The sequence below is a fragment of the Temnothorax longispinosus genome, chromosome 12, assembly GCF_030848805.1.
Source record: "Temnothorax longispinosus isolate EJ_2023e chromosome 12, Tlon_JGU_v1, whole genome shotgun sequence".
Classification (NCBI taxonomy): Eukaryota; Metazoa; Arthropoda; class Insecta; order Hymenoptera; family Formicidae; genus Temnothorax; species Temnothorax longispinosus.
Window position 1 is genome coordinate 1559031 of NC_092369.1, and position 23656 is coordinate 1582686.

At 36.2% G+C, this 23656-nt stretch overlaps 1 protein-coding gene across 2 annotated transcripts in view; it reads right to left on the reverse strand.

Annotated features, from left to right (window-relative positions):
- Positions 1-23656, reverse strand: part of Fng (Fringe glycosyltransferase) — a 134922-nt gene that overhangs the window by 105266 nt on the left and 6000 nt on the right. For both annotated transcript variants that reach the window (XR_011734752.1, XM_071795805.1), the window contains exons 3-4: positions 19710-19758; positions 15269-15371 (exon numbers count right to left, since the gene is read on the reverse strand). Coding sequence is in view for 1 of the 2 variants with exons in the window: in XM_071795805.1 (XP_071651906.1) it covers positions 15269-15371; positions 19710-19758 (152 nt within the window). In the remaining variant the exon portion in view is untranslated. The remainder of the gene's footprint in view (positions 1-15268; positions 15372-19709; positions 19759-23656) is intronic.

Here is a 23656-nt window from a genome sequence, read left to right on the forward strand (position 1 = left end):
GCATTCTGTTTTTCGTAACGTTAAACGTTGCAGATACTACACGCATTGACGTACAAAAAATTAAACTAGACAGCTGTAACCGCGGCGCGCGTTGATGCATCGCCACGGTACCACTGTAGCAATGCGTTGCGTTGTACAGCGGAACTGACGGGAATTACGCGCACCTTGCCAGGGATTAACCGTGAACATCAGACGGGCTTTTACCCCTCACCGACGACGAACCATTCGCCGTCTTCCGCCGCGGGCTCTGCCTCCGTTTACACGCACATCATATTTACGTATGCACCGAGAAAGCGCATAAACCGCCCGCCATACGTTTCTGAATTTTGAGACACGAGAGAGCTTAACTGCCGGCTAATAAAGCCCATATGCTTGATGAAGTAATTGAAGGGTAAGGTATACTCCGAGGATATAGGTAAAGCTCAAGTTTCATATGCGATATTATCTCATGGTGTAAAAATTATAATTAAAAAGAAATAACGAGGCGTTTAAAACTAAATATTCATATATGATATTTGTGTAGAATCTCTTTGAAGATAAATATAAAATACATAATTTAGAAATTTCTGTACGTACTTATTAAAATATTGCTTAATGTAAGTTATATACATATTGCTGTTTTAAGTTCATTCCTTTGTCTCTGGCTTGAAACAAAAAATAGTTTGAGATATGCGTGGACACATTAAACCAAGTATCATGGTCGTTCGAATAGAAGGAGAAAATGAGAAGAAGCAAGAGTTGCAAAATATCAAACTCTCTGTGTAACACTCGAGTACACTCGATATATAAGCAGGACTTAAATATCGACCACATGACTTCTTTTTGCAGTCTTCAGAATATTTTATTACGCAGATACGATTTCAGCAATCGTGACATTTTATTATTTGATGACCAACCTGTTTTACGTGGCTTTTATTTTCGGTAAGCTGAGACGCCTGCAGCGTTGGGTTATACGATCTTATAAATTGCAGATATCACAGATTAAAAAATGCGTTATCTTTACATTTTGTAGCAAGAAATGTAATACTAAGAGTATATATATATATATATATCATCACGAAAAGCTATATAGAACAATCAAAATACTCTCTCTTAAACTATCCATAAAGTCTAAATATTTTTAAACCATCAACGTCTTGAATTAGTCGATCTAATAATAGTCGATAATAGGATAAATTACATAATAATAATATAATTTTAGCGACTTTTTAACGTTTAATTAACATTTAATTAAAATTTTAACGTTCTAATCGATAAAAAAAAAACCTGCACATTGCTTCCTCATAGTTTTTAAGTGTGCAAGTAGAAACCTTTGCTCACAAAGCTTCCTCTATTTGTTTTGGCTTCCTCATAGACGAAGCTTTGTGAGCAAAGGTTTCTACTTGCAAAAAACTCCAGAACTAATCAACCAAATCTTAACGAATTATATATGAAATAGGGGTAGAAAAGACTGAAAAATATAATAAAATTAGAAATAGATCAATATCTCCAAATTTGCGGAAATTAAAGCATAAACAAACATTTCTGCAAAAATTCAAAATTTTATTAAAAAAGAACCCCTTGATTATTAGCAATTTTTATTAATTCTATATATTCTTCAGTTTTTTCTACCCCTATTTCATATATAATTCGTTAAGATTTGGTTGATTAGTTCTGGAGTTATAGAAATTTCGGTAAATTTGGCACATACATAAACACATACACACATACACACATGCACACATACACACATACACACATACATACACACATACCGACATTTTTTAAAATAGCGATTTTTCGACGTTTTAGAACATTCTGAACACATTTGGCAAAAGCAACTCAAAAAAAAATTTTTTTACGAAAACAAAGCTTCCTCTATAAGGAAGCAATATGTAAAATATGTAAAACGCAGGAACTACTGTACTAAATAGATAAAGCAATTTATGATTATCGATATTAAATTAAAAACGTCCACCAGAGTTATCAATTTTGCGTCGGAAAATAACATAATCATACGAATAGTCTTTGATCGGAAAAAGTTAAGAAGCAGATTCTAGAGGAAAGATATGTCTACTTTAGCAGTTTATAAACTTTATAGTTTCAAAAAGCTTCTCTCTGAATAAACGCTCCGATATAAAGTTCGAAATGCATTCGCTGCCAAATCTAGCAAATAGCGATCGAAGATATATATCGATGTTAATATATTACGTACGTTCTGCGACTCTTAAACGTGGCGTGGCGTCAAAATAAATGGATTGTAAGTAGAAAGCGAGATCAAGTTAATCGGAGAGCAAAATCGATTGCGCGTGGCCATAACGCAATAAAACAACTCGAAGTAGAGTTGCACGAAGCATTGTAAAAAAACGAGATAATAAACGATCGAATTGTATGACTCGCGAGCAATGTAGTTTGTACAAGCTACGTACAACACGCAGCGCGTGATTCTAAATATATATTCATTCAATCATTAAGAAACATAACACCTTGAAACTATTTGCGGAATGAAAAATGGACCGCACTCTCTTACTTGATAATTATAATTTTTATAAGACGCGTCTAAAATAGAAACTGCAAGAATCAGAATTGAAAGGAATTAAATTAGCTGTTAATACTTTCATTGCAACTATCCAATTATTTGTTACATAATAATCATGATGATAATATAATATAGCTATAAGTGTTTAATATTAAAACTTTAAAAACTAGAAGTAAATGTGGCTTTCTCAATTAAGCTTCACTAGCGGGGGAAAAATGGTTTTATTTTTCGTAAAAACATATCGGATATATAAAAACGCCTATTATCCAGCAACTCTGTGAAAAGACCTGCTTTTACGCCATCAAGAAGACGAGGAAGCGAATCGTGAATCATAAAGGTAGACGAGCGGCAGCGAAAAGGAAGCGATCCAATTATCGGTTATAGGTGCTCCTCAGACGAGTGCACAAATTCAGAGGCGGTACACGACACGTAGAGACTCTTTTGTTCCACTTTCGAGTGTATCAAGTTATATTGTGTACCAGCAAGCATCGCGCCGGATGTACCAATGAGCGGCGCGGCGAGAGTCAATGAGCCATTTCCGGGGCCTCTCGCTGCAGAATATTACATTGATAACAGAAATTACCTTCCAAGTACTCGCGACGGACGGTAAGAGGTTTCTTTCGAGGTCCTGGCCAAAAAAAGAGTCCGCGAGAATCCGTATCGTTGCACCGTGACTGCAGACACACATGCGTTTGAACGTTACTTATTACTTTTTCGTATCGTCAATGTTACAAATGTACTTCGCGGAATTCGGGGGTCCATGCTTCGTTTATGCCATGCTTTTTTGTTAATCAAAACTCGAGCATCTCCGAGAATTAACCTTTCTATGTGCCGACTTCTCGACTTATCCACTCGCGTTCTCAATGGAATCATTCATGCGGAGAAATATAACATACAAGCTACTCTTGATAAGATAAAGAAAACAGAAACCTGCACCGAAACGATCCGAGGTTATCGGAGATTCCAAGAATCCGCAAATGACTGCTTGTAATCTGTGATATGTCCAACTATATTCTAAGTGATAATACCAGGAAGAACTAATTATTAATTCATTTTTTATTGGGGAATTAATTATAAAATTCTCACATAAATAAAATTAAGTATACTTTACACTGTTAAAGGTTAGAGGATGAAATTTAAACCAATACCATGGGTTACATTTATTTTGTTATTTTTAACTACCATGTACGTCAAAATTTATTAATTTGAAACAAAATAGGATTATTTTAACTCCATTGATTTAGTCAAATTAACATTGTTTTAGTTAAATTAACTACATATTGAGTAGGCGCAGTAACGACCTATGGAATAGTTAAAAATTACTCAAAATTGAGTTTAATTTAACCCTATGAATTTAACAGTAATAAGAAATTAAACAACCTTATTGTAATTATTATAACAAATTAAAAAATGTATCCAATAAGTTATCAATTAAATCAATCAATCAACAATTAGTGAATAAAGCAATTCTAAGTATTGCAAGTTTTATTTCGTTTCGAAAATTATTCTAGTGAACAGCATTATAGATGCACGAGAGTCAATTTAACACGATTTGAACGATAACTCGTGGACGTTAACAGTCCACGGATCATAAAACACGAAGTATTCGATTGTAACTGGCATGGTTTTGTTCATGGAAGAGAAATCTCACAGGCGAAAAATCACGACACGCTTGGCGAAACTTATTCAAGTTGACTATATTCTCTTATCTTGTATGCAACACGAGCACACAACACAAGTATCGACGATATTTATTACTCTCACGATCATTCTTTAAACATAAAAAAAGTTGCCATAAGCGCGATTAACCCTCTTGGCTGCATGTTAGGTGAAAGAAATGCTTGTAGACCAAAAATGCTTTTGACAAAAGAGTTAATAAAATTATTTTAAAAATGCTTTCTGCGGATTTTTAGGTCGCTGAATCTAAAGAGGATTTCAAAAATTTTAAATAGCGGAAAAATTTCTAAAAATTCTTAGAAATTAATTTTTATGTGCAAATTAAGTGATATTTTAAATTCTTACAGTCTCCTGCAGGCCAGTTTTTTTTTGCAGATATTTCCGTCATTAAAGTCAAAGAGTTAATCGTCAGATTGACTCTGAACAAAGCGTGAAATATGTCCGCTGCGTGTTTCTAATACGTTAAACATAATTCTACGATCGAGATATCTTGTCCCACGAGAGCAAACATCGCGGTGCACGGTACGAAAGAACGAATTAAACGAGCCCAAGGGGACTCGCGTGATCCACACGCGGTATCTCCGTAGGGCGGTTACAAGAGGACGAGGAAAAACGAAAGCGGGAGAAGAATCAGAGAGGGACGGGCCGAGGGAGAGCGCATTGAAACGCGTCATTCGATCGCGAGGCCGGTATCAGGTGCAAACCAGTTTCGGTGCATATAGAAAAGCCGCACGAACATCGAGCCCGTCGTGCATGGGCGATCTGCAAATGGCGAGATACGTACTCTCCGATACGAGTGTATGCGTGCACGCGCGCGCGACCTGTTACCGAACGAGTTCGTGCGGCGATGTAAATCCGTTGGGGCTTTGAGAAGTATACGCACCGCGTGTTACTATCGTACATACTTTACGCGCCTTCTCTCGCCACGCCGGTGGAAATCTGAATGTATAAAATAAATCGCACCGCGAACGACACCGCGATCTTAGCCAGCCGGCGGAATCGCGTGGTCGTAAACGATCCCAGAATGTTTACGCGAGATTTTATAAATACCGATTATGCCAAACGACCGTGGAGCGTTGAAAGATACGTACGATATAATTTCTTGCTTTATTTATCGTCATATTATAGAGGTACTTCAGAAAAATGGCTCGTAGATTATGGTAAATGCATTTGTTGTAACATATAAGGAGATAACGACTGTTTTGCGATACTACTCTCTAAAAGTCGAAGAGTGAAATATCACTCAAAACGAGTGAAATGCAAGTTTTACTCCTTATATACGAGTGCCCGCATTTACTCAAATTAGAGTGACAACCCTCTCTTTTGGAGTGACTATCGCAATCACTCTATATATTAGTTATTATAGTAATTAATAAAAAAAAAGTTCAATGGAGATCGACTTATGTAAAATTATTGTTTATACTTTATACTTATTACTAGAATTTAGAATTAACCACTGACAAAAAATTAATAACAAAGATTTATATTAAAATGTTGCGCGATGTAATAACCATTTTCTTAAATATTTAGACAAATAAATATTTCTATGAATCATTCTGTCAAAAGTGACATACCATTTGCCAGCATTCGCTGTTTTTCAAAGCAATCCCTTCAAGAACATGCCTTGCCTCTATACGATCTACTATTCGCGCACGAGATTTACCTTTTCTTGCCATCTCTAATGCGATCTCCCCCGTGTCTACGCGCACAGAATTATACGGCCTGAAAATTACTGGAAGGAGAGGCTGCGCCTCCTGGAAGAGGATCAATCGCCAAGTAATAATCCAGTAGCAAAATCGTGCTTGATGCGCGCACGCATCAACCGCGATTTCCTACGGAACGAGTCGACGATTTCCATAATGATCGCGCGGCGATCGTGCTCCGATTAATTTTATTGAAGTTACGCAACGACAAATCTAGTCAATTGTCACGACTGCGGTTCAACGATCGAGCGTTAAATAAATCAATTGCGCGCTCTGAAACGAAACGGTCGATTCGGTTAAATGATCGATGGTAATAACGACACTTAAAAGACGTTCACGCGTGCATAAAATAACGCGATACGCGACGAGACGATACTGCGATGTGGTCCATAAAGAAGATTTAATCATGGCGAGCATTATACTTGTCAACAAGAGTAATTTAAGACATTAGGTCCCTTGTTCATACGATACTATCTCTACTGCTAGTGTAAGACAGAAGTCCAAGTCAGAAAATTCTAAAAGTGAGATTTATGAGAATGCTATTTATATTTCGCGGCTCCTCATAAGCAAAATGTATATATAAACAACATTGTATATAAATGCGTACGGCATCGTAAATGCACATTATACGCGTCGTACTGATTGTGAGAGAAATAATATTTCACGCATAAGATAAAAAAAGATGGAATTACTGAAATTCATATCCCGTTTTGGGAGATACCTACTCCTTAAAAGTCGAAGAGTGAAATATCAAAATGAGTGAAATGCAAGTGTAGCAAAAGTGAAAATTGAGCCTGTGCATTTCGAGTGATTCGCCACTTTAAGAAAGAATAAAATTGGCTCTATAAATTGGAGTAAAATCGCACTCAATTTGAGTGAAAGGGCACTCTTTTCGAGTGCAGTAGATCAGTGTTCATAGAAGTTAATTATGTCACTCTAAAATTTTGAGTGAAAAATTCACTCCTAATGAGTGCCCACATTTACTCAAATTAGAGTAACAATCCTCTCTTTTGGAGTAATTATCGCAATCACTTTATTAGTGGCAAAACCACTCTGTGAGATTTAGAGAGTACGATACACCTGCGGCTACAAGAAACGTCTATTTAAAGCGAGATTACAGTCGTCTGTAAATCGGATCCCTCATTTCAGCAACCCACGCCCGGATTAAAGCCGCATGTCGATAGGAATTAGAAGAAACAAGATTCGACAGCCCGCTTAATGTCGTTAAAGATTAAAATCGGGATCAAGAGTGACAGGGACGCGTTATGGATATAACCAATATGTATTTTATGTTAAATACTCTGAATAAATACTGGACAGGATAAATATCAAAATGCATAGTAGATTAGTGGCAAAGGCTTTGCCACTAGAATGGCTTTGCCGCAAAGCCATTCTATGAAATTTAGAAAGACAACGATTATATATGACATTGCAAAAGTTTTATTGCAATTAAAACTAATTTAAGTGTTATTAATACTCTCATTGATAAACGTCGAAAAAATTTGATTCTTCTTATCTTAAATAACAACTTTTCATTTTTAATAACTGTTTGAAATTACGAATGTCCGAGTTTCATTATTCATAGCTTACAAAGTAACGTTCTCGCTTTTCGTCGACATAGTCTTTTCAGCTATCGATATTTAGAATACGTGATAATCGGTCTGGCGGCGCATCTGAAACCTTATCATAACTCCGCGAAATCTACTAGACTATCATTTCCGCTAACTGTTGCTATAAAGATCCCGTCATCCCTAGCATTGCAGTCGTCTCGATATTCTCACGAATCGCGGAAGCAAATTGATTACGCGAGCTGGCAATCTCGAAATATTTATAGCGAAAGATCGCGTTGAACGTCTCTTTAATACAATTAGTACTTGCCCTTATCGCGTTTCGAGAAGTACGACGATACACAAGATTATTTGCCGACTCGACTCAACTCAACTCGACTCTCCCCCCCCCCTCTCGCGCACAATACAAGGCCGACGCGAATGTAAACGTACAACGCGCAATGCGCCGCAAAGCATGAACGCGAAGAAATCAATTCGTTACCAGTAAGAAATATTCGACGTAAAATAAACGTACACTGAATAGCCTGTCGTTTCCTTGTATTTCCGATTATTCATAATACTGTCAGTGTAATACATAGCCTTCTTTCAATTACAATTATTCGATCTGATAAGCGTATTATTCTCAATCAAATAAATAACAGATGTATTATATTTAAATACATCAGATAAACGTTCGAAAGCAATGTAAGATTTACGCGAGTTCAGCAATTAAAGAAAATAAATCGCCCGTAAATATCCTGCACCATAAAACGATCACGTATAATGTTCCCGTTCCATATATTGCAACGATCACTCCTATTTTATTAAGTGTATTATCCGTGAAATAATTCGATAAATAATTATCGATTTATCAATTCAATTCCACTGTCAATTCGTTTACAAATTAATCGCGACTATCGATTAAACGCGAGTATCTAATCATTAAATTAAGGAATTTATTTGCAATCTTATAAGGAATAAATTCGCATTCTTTTCCATCCCTTGTCACTTGAATGCAAAGGATAATGTGACGGCTCGTGCCGCTAATCCGCTGTCGAGTCTCGCGTATGAATGAGAATGAGGCAACCGCATGTTCACAATAACGCACTGTATGGTATAGAAGAATGCCAAAACAGCCGAGCGCCAAAAACAGTACGACAGTTAATTATTATTGTAGTAATATATAATTAAAATATATATTTTATATATTAAATAGATATACATTAAAATAAATATATATATATATTAACATGTATATATATTATATATATATATACTATATGTCAACGTATAATATATTAATACATACATATATAATGTATCAGTATAATTTGCTATTGCACAATTTTGCACTCGGCAAAACAAAGTTAATATAGAAAATCCGGCGCCTATGCAAATGAGTTTATAAAAACAATATATACATATTTAAAAACTGAAATATCGCCTATTAAATTATATATAATTATTGTATCAAATATTAAAAGACTAAAATATCTGATATCTCATAAAAGCAATTTAGATCGGAGTACATGATGTAAATCATGTTTTCCATTCGTCACGATGTCATGCAGCATTCGTCGATGTCGCAGCTTGAAAGAAACGTCACCCGAGAAAAATTCAAAGCAATATATGTGTGTCTACTTTCTCTAAAAAATATATTTATTCATCATGACTACAAACGGACTGCTCTGTCTACAATTTTTCATTCAACTATCCAATTATTATCATTCCAATTTCAGTATAGAAACTTCAACTTCTGCGTAACAATCGTCAAATTGTATTATAAAATAAATCTCTTATATAATAACTAAAAAAAAAAATATCTTATATAATTTCAAATAATTTCGAAAGATTGGTATGATAGAAACGCGCCAAGTACCATTTATCATGTCGAGGTGTTGAGAAATCTGGACGCACGAACGCGACCGTATGTAAGGTGTAGCGCCCACGGGATGGAATCACGGTAAGAACAGCAAAGTGGTAAAGGACAAAAAAAAATGGATAAGGAAAGAGCGCAAGGCGGTCCTTCCGACATCTCTAAACGCTTATTACGCGGCATTACCGGCAGCCCTGTATATGTGTAATACGCGGTCACGCGACGTTAACCATTGCGGGAACTCCACGTCCAGGAGCGATGCGAGTTTTTTGTCCCGGTGTCGGTGTGCCGCGCGCTCGTGGCGCTGGATAATTGTATCCAAGGATATCCGCTGTAATTACCAAGCGACCATCCGAAGTCAGTACGGTACTCGAGATAGAGAGCGAAGTAGCGCGAAAAAAGCGGAAGAGTTTTCCCTCTTTGCAGCATCTTGAAGTCGGTGCGCTCGAGCGCAGATCGACTTGTGAATGCGCATCATGTATAAACGCGTGCCTCAATATATTCACGTATGTACATCACAGTAAAAGATATTCAAAGTCAGAATATCCGTAAATTGTCGACTTTAATTGAGAAGATGCATGAAAGGTAAAACATTAAAATATAATACGTAACTTAAAAATTATAAACTGTCCGTTTCTGACAGAGAATATATATCCTATTTTTTATAAGATACAGAATCATGCTCAGGTATAATTTTTTGTCGCTATGTCAGACGGTATTTATTGTCGAATGCAAGATACCAATGGCATATCAGACGTGAGACTTCTTGGAAAAAAAGTATATTATTTGAACATGATAGGTGGTATCGTTGTATAAACTGTAGGACTTTGTCGGGGATACGATAAGCTGGCCCGAGCCGTGCATTCCTCATCCTGCAGATATCCTTTTATCAAACGAAATAGTTACATTTGCCGCGACTATCATGCTTTGCTATATCGCAAGTTAATTTCAAAATTGAAATACTCTGACGAAAATATTATATCTGGATAAAATTTAAATATCACAATAAATTTAATTCTCTTTTAGAGAAGTTAAATGTGGACAAAATAAAAATAAATAGATACGAGTTTCAATTAAATTGTCCCTGAAAGAATATTTGTTCTTAAAAATTCCACGAAAATGTGTCTCCACATAAAGTTCCATAAATTTGCACCACGGTTATTCTTTATCGACGCTGAGGATCTAAGTGGCTATGCGTAAAACGTCTGTATAATTGGACGAAGCAAGGTGTGAAATTGTTGGCGATAATTCAAACGGATGAGAAGTCGTAACGCGTTTCAGCAGTAAAACACTGAAATTCCACGCCTTGAAAAGACACACATGTTATATCGGTCAAGCTAATCTCGCAGTTTACAAAACCTATTTAAAACCATCGATGGTATCTTCGCGTAACCGTTAATACGACTATTTCCTTTTAAGGAAATGTAAGATAATAAATAGTATATTTGTTTAAAAGAGAGTACGCGATTCATCTATCTTTTCTTAAGATCTTTTAAATGTCTTAAAAATATTCGAAAAAAATTTAGACGATAAATTTTGATTAAGAAGAATTATTTGACTCGTAGTTATCTAACCACATTATTACTTGAACTTTTATTTTCGTGAAGCCTACGTCATTATTATTTCCCTTCTTCATGCGGTGTATGAAAAAAGAAAAAAAATCTAAGCTAGAAAAACACAGGCAATAGGTTTTCCGTAGAAGCGAAGGAAAGTAGTTAAAGACGGGAAGAGCGGCAATAAGAAACATAGCAGGCCCGCATGTGACATCCGAGACACTTTTTCCCTTTCTCCGGCTATCTCCCGTCGTCCTCTCGAAAGGCTTCGGTTGGTAAGGAGGAAGAGAAAGAGATTGAATCGTCTCCTCCTGGCCAGCTGGTACCACTTCCCCCCGTCCTTAATCTCTCCCCGCCTGTCTCGTCTTCACGACACGGACGAGCTCGATGAAAGACAACACTACCCTTCGTCCCTTCCTTTCGCTCTCTTTCTCTCCTCATCGCTTTCGTAGTTCGATCGTACCACAGAATCGTGGCGTATTGTAGACTTTTTGAAAGAACACAAAGGAATGCTCTCGCTGTGAGCTATTTTGAAATGGGCTAAGAGAACCACGAAAAATGCGTATTTGTTCACGGAGAAGATATTAACTCCGATATCAACTGCTTTAAACGAACATATCTGTATATATTCTTCGATTTTCAGCGGATTGTATAAATATGTTCGCGATGACACAACCTAAAGCGTAAGATATTAAAATATTCCTACATTTTTAGAAATTGCATCGAACGTTACGAATAGTAGACGAAGTAGGTGAAAAGTAACAGAGAGGAGGTTGATACTTAAGCACCAAGTAATTAAAACAGCTTTTACCGCGACGCACAAAGGACTCACTCTGTCGAGTATTCAGTAAGCTAATTTCCCAGAACAATCTGTCGTCGGTACTTAAACCGCCTGTTTAGGCAGCAAATGAAGCAAGTAAACTAGAGGAAGCATGCGACGGTGCACGAATATAGGAAGATACAAGATCAAAGACGAGAGACCTTCCGAACGCGGAAGAACATGTGCCACCACATCATAATAAATCAAAAAATAAAACGTGCATAAACGTAGGAATATATTATTCTAAGCAGTATTTTAATACCAACAACAAAGAATGATTATGTAGAAGGCGCATGGTATTTGGAAAATTTCCCATATATCTACTTCTGGCAATACCAGATGCCTAACATGTGTAATGTAAAATACTAAAATGTGTTTGTACGAAAATAAACATTGCTGAATGTATTTTAAGAATTTTTTGACAGATCGCACATTCGACACAAGATAGAACGATCAAAGCAACAATCTATAAAAAGATTACGTCGCATTTCCGGATATTTTTCAGCTCCCGTTTTAAAGCTTTGCGCGCGTAGATAAATTTAAAAAAAATGTCTCTCCAAAATGAAAAGAAACGCCGACCACGTTAATTGGTTTGCGACGAAGTCGCCTGTGACGGCGACAGGCCATTAGATGTGTTTTTCTAGGCGCTACCACTTCTCGTAGAGATAATATTTTGACGATGCGTGGCCGGTGTGTGTGGCCAGTGTGTGTGAGCGTGTGTGTGGTTAGAACTGCGTACGTTAGTCGACGTTTAGGCCACCTTATGCAAACATGAATTTTCGACGGTCAAGTCGCGGTAATAACACTTTCGTGCGCAAACAAAACGCGGAAGTCCCGGGCGGGTTACTGAAGTTTGCCGTGCATAGTCGCGTTTAAACCATTATATATTTTTTTTCGTGCATCGGCTCATTTTCCACCCTCGAACAACGCACCTATGCAAATCCATTAACGTCTCTTCGTGCCTCCAAGATTGTTTAGAGTGCGCGCGATACGCGCGTCAGTGACGCACATTCGGCTGAGGAGAAAATAAAATAAAAGCACGAGAGAGAGAAAGAGGGAGAGAGGAGCTTAAGTTTCAAATTTACGGTAAGTTTGGAAAAATGGAAAATCGATTATATCGAGTACTAATTAACTAAGTACTAATTATGTATTAAAATATATAATATACTAAATATATTAAAATTCCTTATAAATTCTCCAAAAAAATAGCTTAAACATTACAAATATTTAACAGCGAAAAAATACAAAATCAAAACTAAATAAAAAGTATATCTTATTAAGCTGCTGTAGCTTTTTAAATCGCGATTAAATCTCTGGACGAGACATCAACAAAAACTTTCTGTGTAAAAATAATTGGTATCGTTGATTTTAATTTATTTGTCAAGTTTCACATAAAATTCAAAACAGGAAGCGAGCTTTCCTCGTTCGAAAGAGAAAAATAGCAAATTAGTTTAAATTTTTCACGTCAAGTTTGATCTCATTTCTAATATCGAACTACAAAAGCGGCTATGATAGTATATATATATATATAGATCATATAGTATATCAATCTCGTAAAGAAGGAGCATTTACTTCCTCCCCAAGAATGTATCTATAATCTATCTATCCATGCACTCAGACATAATCAACCGCACAAATCTCCGACGTGGAATCGTTAATGTTTCACCTCGTACGTCCGAAGAAACTTGACGCGACGTGCCATTGTACGCATTGTTCGTCGTGAACACATATACGGTGTATACTCACGAGCATAAATACGTCTTATCGAAAGAATATCGAGTATTATCGACATACGGCCAAATAGCGGATCGGTAATGGAGACCCGGCCATCTATTCGAAGAAAAGAGATACGCGTCTGCCATGGCACCGGATAGTCCCGACGTCGTATATAAAGCCTGTCTTCACCAGCGATATTTATTTGTCCGGATGGCGATACGCCGCGCCGGGTGTCCTGCGCTTCGGGGCTTATCGGATAACCCGACGTGTCCGAGATCGGATAATTGTTCCGAGAACGAGTCGCGATAGGGTGCTGTTTCACCCCGTGCGAGACAATTGCGTGGATAATCTTATTAGTGCGCTAAATGTAAGGTATACGAGCGAGATAAAGTGCAGAAGCGGATGCGAAAGAAACTTCCACTTTATTGCTAGTCTTTACTTTAGCAGAGAAGCCGTTTTAGTTTCCGGGGGATACCGCTATCCGATACGTTATTATATAGACTCTATATTACTACTATATCACGATATGTATATAATGGTTTATCACATTACTGGATATAATAATAACAGTCTACAGCAAGTTTCATTTTACATATATAATGCGCTATTTCTGTATCAAACTATACTTATTATGTTGTTTATGTTTAGGAAAAAATTTTCTCTAATGCTCATTAAGAATATCTAGAATTTAACCCGGTAGATGTGATAAAACGATAAATACAAGGTACAAGTTTGTATTGTATATTACCTACTTTTTCTAAAAATTCACATATGATATGTTTTAATATAGCAAAATTTATTTGAAAACAAAGACAAAAATTTAATTTTTTAATTTTAATTGCATATTATATGCATGTATTATATCTGATATATTTATTAATGCACAAAATAGTATTTTATAATTTGCGGTTTATAGAACATTTTTTATAATTATTCTCAAAAAGTATTGTATTAAATAACTTTTTCAAAGTCGATTATATGATGTAAAGATAAAGACTTCAGATTATAATCAAATATAATACAAATATCATGTAGTCTACATCGTATCAAACTGAAAGAAAATCACGCCGATTAATAATGATCATCCATAGCTCTTTACTATATTCCGACAAATCGTCCAACGCGGAAACATAAATCGTCGATCATTACCTCACCATTGGCGAAAGAAATATATCTAAATGTGCTCCTACTTACAAAGCAATAATAATTGCGCTGTTTATAAATAACCGGCTTTCATCAAAGCAAGCACGAAGCACGACCCTTAGCGAAAAAAAAGTAGAGAGAAAAACGCGTTAATCCATAAATATTTACATACCACTAGAGACGCGCAAATTGAATAACGTCTAGAAACTTCGAACAAGCAGAAATGTAAATTTTAATAAACGATGAGCATACCGATGACATAAAAGATATATAGCATCAACCTATTGAGTCGTTCGATATTAATTATCCGGTAAGTAATAAGAGAACGCGATATTCCAAGAATATCATTGCAAAAATATAGTTATACCACAGTAAAATACGTTCGAAATCTTATATGCGATTAAACTTTACTGTATTAGTAATATATAAAAACTTTAACACAATATTACTATTAATCTTTCACATATTAAGATTTAATACGGATATACTTTCAATTATATTTAATTATATACAATCATATTATATTAATAATATACATATATATTACTAATTCTGACGAAATCAACAACGAAGAAAACTGAGATATCTATAATAATATACTATTAAATTAATAGGTACTATTAAATTGTTTGCTGTGCTTGTATGAAAAGTTTCCTAATATTATAATATTCGTGACACATTTGCTGAATTTTTAGAGACTGAAAATAGTACTCACTTTCGGCCACTGTCGAGAAATCTGTCGAATTCCACCGACATCTTACAACAAAGGGCCCGCCGATTGTGCGAGGATGAGCACTTGGTGTTGATCATGTGGCTGTCTGAAAGCAAAGGAAGAGGGCTGAATGTAGGGTGGGCGTGCAATTAATTAAGAGGTTAATAATCATCCTCGTGAGCCGCTGCTACGGCGCGGCGGTGCGGCGGTCTAATTAATTCGAGCTGATGGTTCTCGCTTCTTCAGGAGCGAGAACCATCCTTTCGGAAAGAGGGTGTATCGCGATCGATGATATACGCATACACGTATACACGGAGTATCCTCTTTGTCAAACAATCAAATCGCAAGTAATTCTTAATCGTAATCAAAGATAATTATTTTATATTAAATTATACGTAAAAGAAAAGAGAAATTCAGAGAAAATCCATTCGCAATCCGATCCAAAGGATCACTTCTAACATCCGTTCGCAGCTTGTGTCTCGGTCGTAACTGACTTGCTTATAATAACATGCACTAGCACTCAATCACAGGCTACGAGTCACACTGGCACGTCGCAACACATAGGAAAACAATTGATTTCATATTTAAAATTAGCCAACTTACGGAGAAATATATATGTAGGGGAGAGTGGGGAATTGCGAACACCTAAGGAAAAAGTTAAATAAAGCCCCGATAATTATTTATCAATTATAAGTCTTTATTTTAAATTTAAATAATACTCCAGTTATTTAACTACAATAATTAATATTTATAGATTATCAACATAAACTATAATTTTAAACAAAAAGCAAAACCGGCGGGTAACTCCAAATGGCAAGGGTTTTGCTTTAGAAGCAATTTAAATAAAAAGCAACCAAATGCCGTGTAATCAATAAATAATTAATCGAATTAATTTCCTGTAACTGGTATTTTCTGTGGTGTCATTGCGCGAGATCGAGATCTCCCGCGGCGCGGCGCGCGAGGTTCTCGGCATCCACACCTGAATAAATCGCGCAGGATGAATCGAGTTCGAGTCAGGTAGAAACGGTAATGAGAAATGGCCGATGCGGAGGTGCAAACCGGTGCAGAGCGCGTGGTGAGGTCAAATGTCGGACGGTGCCCGAGGGTTCGCGTGCTCATCCCTCCTCCGGCGACCTTCCGTACCCGATATTATCCTCCTCGGGACCCGCGTCCACCCACGCTCCTGCCTCCGCTGCTCGTGACTAATGCGTAGCCCGAGTTATGAGCGAAGCACGAAATAATATCGAGTTTATTATAGAAACGTCTTACGTGCGCTACGGTAATCCGCGCGCTTTCATTTTTTCCGTGCCCTACGACTGTCGTATATGTTGTTCAACTTTCATCACTTAAATTAATCCTCAATACCAATACTCTTTATCTCGCGTGTGAAAGTTCGGTAATTGCGATGCTTTCCCTTGACAATTTCTTTCCTTTTCTTTCTTGTCGATCTTCGAAGAACGATAGCGTTATTGTCCAGATGACCGAAATAACGGCCGAACGAGAACTTGCTCTTCACCTCGTCCACGTCCACTGACAATGAGCATCATTCACGTTCCCCGGTGCATCTTTTCGTCCTCCCTTGGCCATTTCTCATCATCCGCTTTCTCCGCCTGCTCGTCATCTGCATCCGCGCCTGAGGGTGCAATTGGGATGCGCTTCATAGTAAGGTTAGCAATGATATCGCCAATCAAAATTCGCCGCTGTTATTATCTCGAGTATTATAAGCCCGTCACTAACTTACATTGCGACTAAAGCAAACGATAAATCCGATTTCCATCGTATTACAAAAATTTGCTTCGATAATACGAGTAATAAAATCTTGATACGAATTTTATTTTAAAACTACACTAAAAAAATATATTACTTCATGCAAGAAAATAGAATTTTTGGATTTTATTTTCCTTAATTCAAAGAAATATAAGTTAGATTCGAGAAAATATTCTAAACTCAGAAAAATGTTTTCTCAAATCTATACCCAGTACTTCTTTGAATTAAAGAAACTAAATTCAAAAAAATCTATTTTCTTACAAATAATTTTTTTTTCAGTGTGGTTACACTAAATTTCAATAACACTTAACAAATTTTGTATAATAGAATTAAATATCAAAGAAAATAATCAACGTAATTACATTTGAAGTAAAAGCAAAAATATTTCTATTTTAATACATTAAAGTTAATTAAGAACGACTGCACCTCATATTTCTTAATGCAATGAATTAATTTTCGAAAGAGAAACATAAATAAAAACTAAAAATAAGAAAATGCAATTAATTCAAACAAATAATTTAATGTAACTTCATGTAATTAATAATTAAAACAAAATTTAACTGCTTATTAATACGATTATTGTATATTTATTCCAAAACCTGATGACTAAGCTTTAAATTTCCACATCTAGGGAGGTTATCGACGTGATCGATTAATCTATCGATCATTACAGGATCTCATGTAATTTGCTTGCGTGCAGAGTTCGCAAACCGGTCGGTCTAGCATGTATGTGGAATAATATCATGGAACCTATCGAAGTAACTCGCACACGTGCCCTCTGCTTCTTTCGACACATCGATTTCTCTTTATTGGACACCCAGTGTCCACTCAGCAAGTATATAATTATCCATGCAATACGTGTTAACGCGCGCTGCGATATTAATTAAACGATATATGATTCCCAAATAAAAGAACATCTTTAAGCGAAAGAACAAGATTGGCCGACATAGATAACGAAATAATTTTGAGAAAGACTCTATTTTTATATTTGACAACGTTTGGCTAATGTCGTGACAATTCGACCATTGGTTTTGGTCAGATTAATCGTCAAGACTTTTTCGACTATACGTTTTGGTCGTTTCTAAATTGATTTAATCTTTGATACTTACATATAAACATCTCATTTTTATTAAATTAAATTATTAAATTTATTGCAAAAAATATTACCTCAGCCAGGGTTCGAACCTTGTTTTATTTAATATTTTAGTCGATAGGTAAATTGAGAGGTAAAATATGCAATAGCAGATTCAGCAAACTCATCTTTAAAAATTTTAACTCAGGTAGCTTTTAATCGATCCAACTGGCACATATATGCTACCTGCGTTAAAATTTTTAATTTTTCACTGGCGAATCAAGCTCATTGTTTTTGTTTTTCAAACGCTTCAAGTTTGCAAATTTACAAAATTAATTTAGCGTATCTAGTTCGCTTAAAAAATTTAGATAGATCGCATTTCGTAATATTAGATTATAAAATAGTAAAACAAATAGAAATTATATCGCACTTTTTCGCTGTTTCGGTGCCCTCGATTCGAGGACGCCTGGAGTAATTGTCCGAATAAACCGCACCTTAACCCGACTCTCTGAACGGACGACCGAGACGCGGATATGACTAAACTTTCGAAATGATTGACGAGGCAACTCGGCTCCTACGAGCAAACGAGACAAGCTCCCGCACACGCGCCCGTTTCGCCAGCAATTATCGCATAAATGAGGGCGACCATTAAGGCCCGCCGTCGTAATTATCCGTGTCTTGTCTTACATAGGGAATATACGTACTTCACTTGGGTTTCTTTTTTAATAGAGCCATTTGTACGGGAGATGTTTACGCTCTCGCACATCGACAGGTGTTCTCATGACTTCGAGATTGTTGGTCAACGTTTACAACATCCGTTATTATATTCACGTAAACTTTTTCTTTGTAAAATTGCAATCGGTGAAACCGTAACGCATGATATATTATAGAAATACAAAACTACTCCGTGTTTATGTTATTGTAATCGCGTTGCATACTGAGGAAAAAATCGATAAATCGATAATTCTCTGCGATGAAAAAAAGTAAGGGCGATATTGTCTTTGGAGGGCACCGGTTAAAATACAAGAGAAAAGAGAAGAGTTAAACTTGATATAAACGCATCGCTATATTGCGCGATAATATTGTAATTTAAATATATATGGTAATTATTTGATGTTACACTCTCGTCAAACGACAACATAGTTTTGCTTTGAAAAATAAGGATTCTCTTAATATTTTATCTCGCGTTTGGCAAAAGTCCGAACGTGACCAAACAACCGCGAGCGAAACACAATTAATTCTAAATTAATCTCAATATCATCTTATGTAGCTTTTACTATTATACCTACTATAAATCTTAGAATCAAAAATTAACTTATAAAGTAGTAAAAGACACAATTTATGTATTATCATACAACCATCCCAAAAAATATAACTTTCAGTTTGATTAATAATTATTTTATATACTATATTTAATTTTATTTAACTTATTATTGAAATATTGAACTGTATGTATATAAATTAAACGTTAAAAATGTATTTTTAAAATTTTTAAACAAAGTTAGAAATCAGTTTACAAAAATTTGAATGAAAAATACGAATAATTAGACAATCTTTTTTTATCGCGCAAGGATTAGTAGCAAGAAATTATTGACAAGTACTCACTGGTTTGATTTTGGAAGTAAGGGTCATCTCTGTCGGTGAAGAACCAGGTCTGCGAATAGAAACAAAAAAAATTCGTTATATTTTGATTATACATACGCGACCACTTTCGATTATACCCGATGCGGCGCAATAATCACGCTACGGCACGTACGCGTTCGATTGTTTACCGCGGACCATCCAGCCAAACGCATCACGTATCGATCATAAATTTCAATCCCTTTCTTATCCCTTCGCAGTGGATCGCTCCATTCGCCAGTTATATGCAATAAATCTTATCTTATAGCCTTAAAGCACTTTGCGCCAATACGATACACTTCTCTCTCATTTTTGTATTCGCGAGATAGAAATCATAACAAGTTTTGAAAACGAAATGGGACATAGAAACGGGCACTCGTTAAGAAAAATATCATATGTAAATGTTGCGTTATAAATATACGCGCGATACCACAAAAAACTATATTTATTTATAGAAATCACAAGAAAAAGCAACTCTATAATCCTAACTCGCACTGTCGCATATATCACGTAGAATATTCTATTTCCGCAACTACAAAACAACTTGAAAATATTATCAACATCTTCTAGTTACGGTCTGTAAAATAATGTGTATTTTGTAAATTAAAATGTCTTCAGAAGAAGATAGATAAATCTTATTATTAGAATTCTCTTTTGCTTTAATCGCTGTCCAAAATAAAAAAGTAAAAAAAGAAAAAATGCCCAGAACGTGTGATAAATGATAAAGTGGCATATATACTTTCAATTAAGAACTATTCAAGTTTCTCGTGTATTTCGTCGCGCTGGAAAATTTATCTCGGAGCACCGCGAGCTGAGACTTCCCATTTGTATCTGTCGCATCGCACACCCTTTCCGTGGCACTTGCATCTGGACTCGTATACGTATCGCAGCGTCGTTACGTTACGATCAGCGTACGCTGCACGTGTTAAAGTAGTCGCTTATTTTTAGTTCCCAGGAGGAGTAGTTCCCTTCAGGAAGTGAACGAGCAAGAACAACCGAAGGAGGAGGTGTGGTGCATCCAGACGTCAGAAGCATTGTCCCGATAATTTTCACGCGGCGATATATCGCGTCGGTCCTATATAAGCGACCGGGAAAACCGAAGAACATGAAAAAATGCGATGCTCGGTTGCGTGATTTTACATTCGCCATTTCCACCACTAAAGCGGTACGTTGGTACGTTAACAAAATTTCACGAACGCAACTTGGTAGAGAATTTCGACGCAATTACAGCATATCTCTAATAAAGGCATACCTAATATCTCTATATAACTTTTATTTCGGCCGATCATTAAATGCACGCTGCACATGCCAATGCTCGCGTTCTGTTTCATTAATTAAAATAGAATTAAATCGCTTATATTGAATTGATCACACAAAGCATTACATAAATAATGCGGGATTTAATCAATGATACAATCTCTGAGAACAAATTTAGTCGACCGCATGTGTATCGGGATTATGCAAGCTTCAAGCAGAATAAACTGCAGTTGCCTCAATAAGTTCGCCTGCATGCATATCTCGGATGTAATAGCTATAGCGGATATCCGTGGTGCAACGTGACAAACGTAAAAATAGCGCGTGTATAAAGGCTCTACAATTGTAACACGTTTATCTGAGGCATGCGGATAGAGAAAAAAGGGAGAGAGAAAGAGAGACCCGGAGAACTCGTCAGCGTTCCCAGAAAGAACATGAATATCCGGCAACGAATGAATGTCGCGTACAAAAATAAGAGACGGGTGTATCGCAATGACGTCAGTGGCACCGGCGTCGCATTACATCGACATAATTGCATTAATCCCGCACGTATGTCATACTTAAAAGAACCGTCGTTAAGCTGATCTTCGAGCTTTTCCCGGGAATTCGTCGAGCCGTCCCGAGTGTTGGTTATTCCGCTCGTATCGCACGGAATCCAACATTTGTGAATGTGTCAAGAGCGTACAATCATATTAAGACTCGCTCGTTACGTCTAATTAGACGAATTTGTCCTAAAAGCACGAAAAGAAATTTAACGATTGCGTTTCTACCTACGCGAAACAAACATATTGCCTTCCCCATAATATTGCCAATTTCCGTAAGGAAAAGATTAAGTCATAAAAAATGTTTATGAATTTATATACGAATTTCCTATTAAAATAAATAATAGCTTGATTAATGTAACACTGAGCTTGATTAATATAACACTGATGAAACACGTAACTTCTGACATGTGAGACAAAAGTTTTATAATTAATTAGATATGCCATTAATATATCGAATGGCCGGATTGTGTGCTATAATTATTCTCGAACACGGATGACAAATAAGTAAAAAATGAATAAAATCCAACATAAATATATTTGACGCTATACAAAAGAATGAATATATTTTTGCGTGCGAAATCTTGCAAAATTTTAGTCTTTTTATGTCTAATCCTTTTTTAGACGTATACGGGATTTTTACGTAATCTTCAATCAAAGAGAATTGGATATAGTACCTATCGTTTGGCGATGCCGATGCTGCCGGTAATGATTGATTATATCGCATTGGAGGTCAATTGAAAATCGCAGCCCTAGCAACTCTCAGCGCAAATAAGAGCAATGGAAATTAAGAGGAAATAATTCGCCGAAGCGCAGTGAGCTCTCATCGGCGCGCCGCGCTAAATTGCATCGGACCTTTTAAGACTTGCTTAAATAACCAAAGTAATCGACCAATTATCCGAAGCCAGTTTCCGACCGGCGCGGGTCGGCCTTCGACGATTGGGGGATTGCCGAGGTATCGGCCGAGTCATTCTAAGTAACGACACCCGACTTTGACCCGCGATCAACCCTCGAGATCTCGAGGGGTTCTTTTTATGAATCACGAAAATTTGTACCTAACCATGTGTGTCCACACCTCCGCTTAATAACACGATAATCGAACGGCATGACCATCAAGTTTAAAGAAAGGCGCAAGAAAAGATTTCGTCGAATTTTCGGTCTCAATAAGGGTTACAACTAAAAAAGCTTACAATTAGTCAAAAAAATTTCGAAAAAAGTATCTTTATTAAGCATAAAATTACCGAAATTTGATTGAAAAGATTTCAAAGAAAATGCTTTTAACCACACTCTTTTAAATTGTAATTTGGAAGTAATGGAAGCTTATTAATTTGATATTTCATTGTTCAGACGTAATAACAGCTGATATTGCAAAATCATAACAAATAAATTTTGGATATACATATTTTGAGAAAATATCGACTCAAAAAACTGATCGAATGAATTATTATCAGAATCAAAATTAAAAATTCTTAAACATTAAGATAGTATAAAAAATATTCGCAGATACATTATGCATGTATAATCTTTACTGCTATTATAACAATCCAGATTTTGTAACAAGACATAAATCTCAATTGTTTTCTGGATTTCCAGGCGGATGTCTAGAGAACGACTTAAACGAACGGATATTAACTACTTGATCCTATTACATGCCACGTAAAACACCGAGCCCATAAGAACGAGAAAAGAAGTAGGTGGCGAGGTGTATAAATGTGGCTATTAAAGGTCATTAACAGCGTCGTAAGGTGGTGGCCGAAGGGGAGAAAGGGAGCGAACATGGGGATTGTGCCAACAATAAATGCGCAATCAATGTTCCTCCTCAGTGGAGCGCATTATTAAAACGCATTACTTGTGATATACGACGTATTAATAATCAAAACATTGCGACCTATTGCTCACCTCTGTCCAATTTAGGAGAGAAACTTAACACTTCGACAGCGCGCTACTGCACGCAATACTCTTGTTTTTCTTTTCTTAAACCCATAAAAGCTTATTTTAAGACTCCAGAAAAGAGTTTTAACATATATATACTAAAGACAATAAAATTGTATTCTAAAATTGAAATTGTTAAGTGCAAAATACCATAAGAGATTATTAACTGATTATATAAATAACATTTATATATAATTTTCTCTT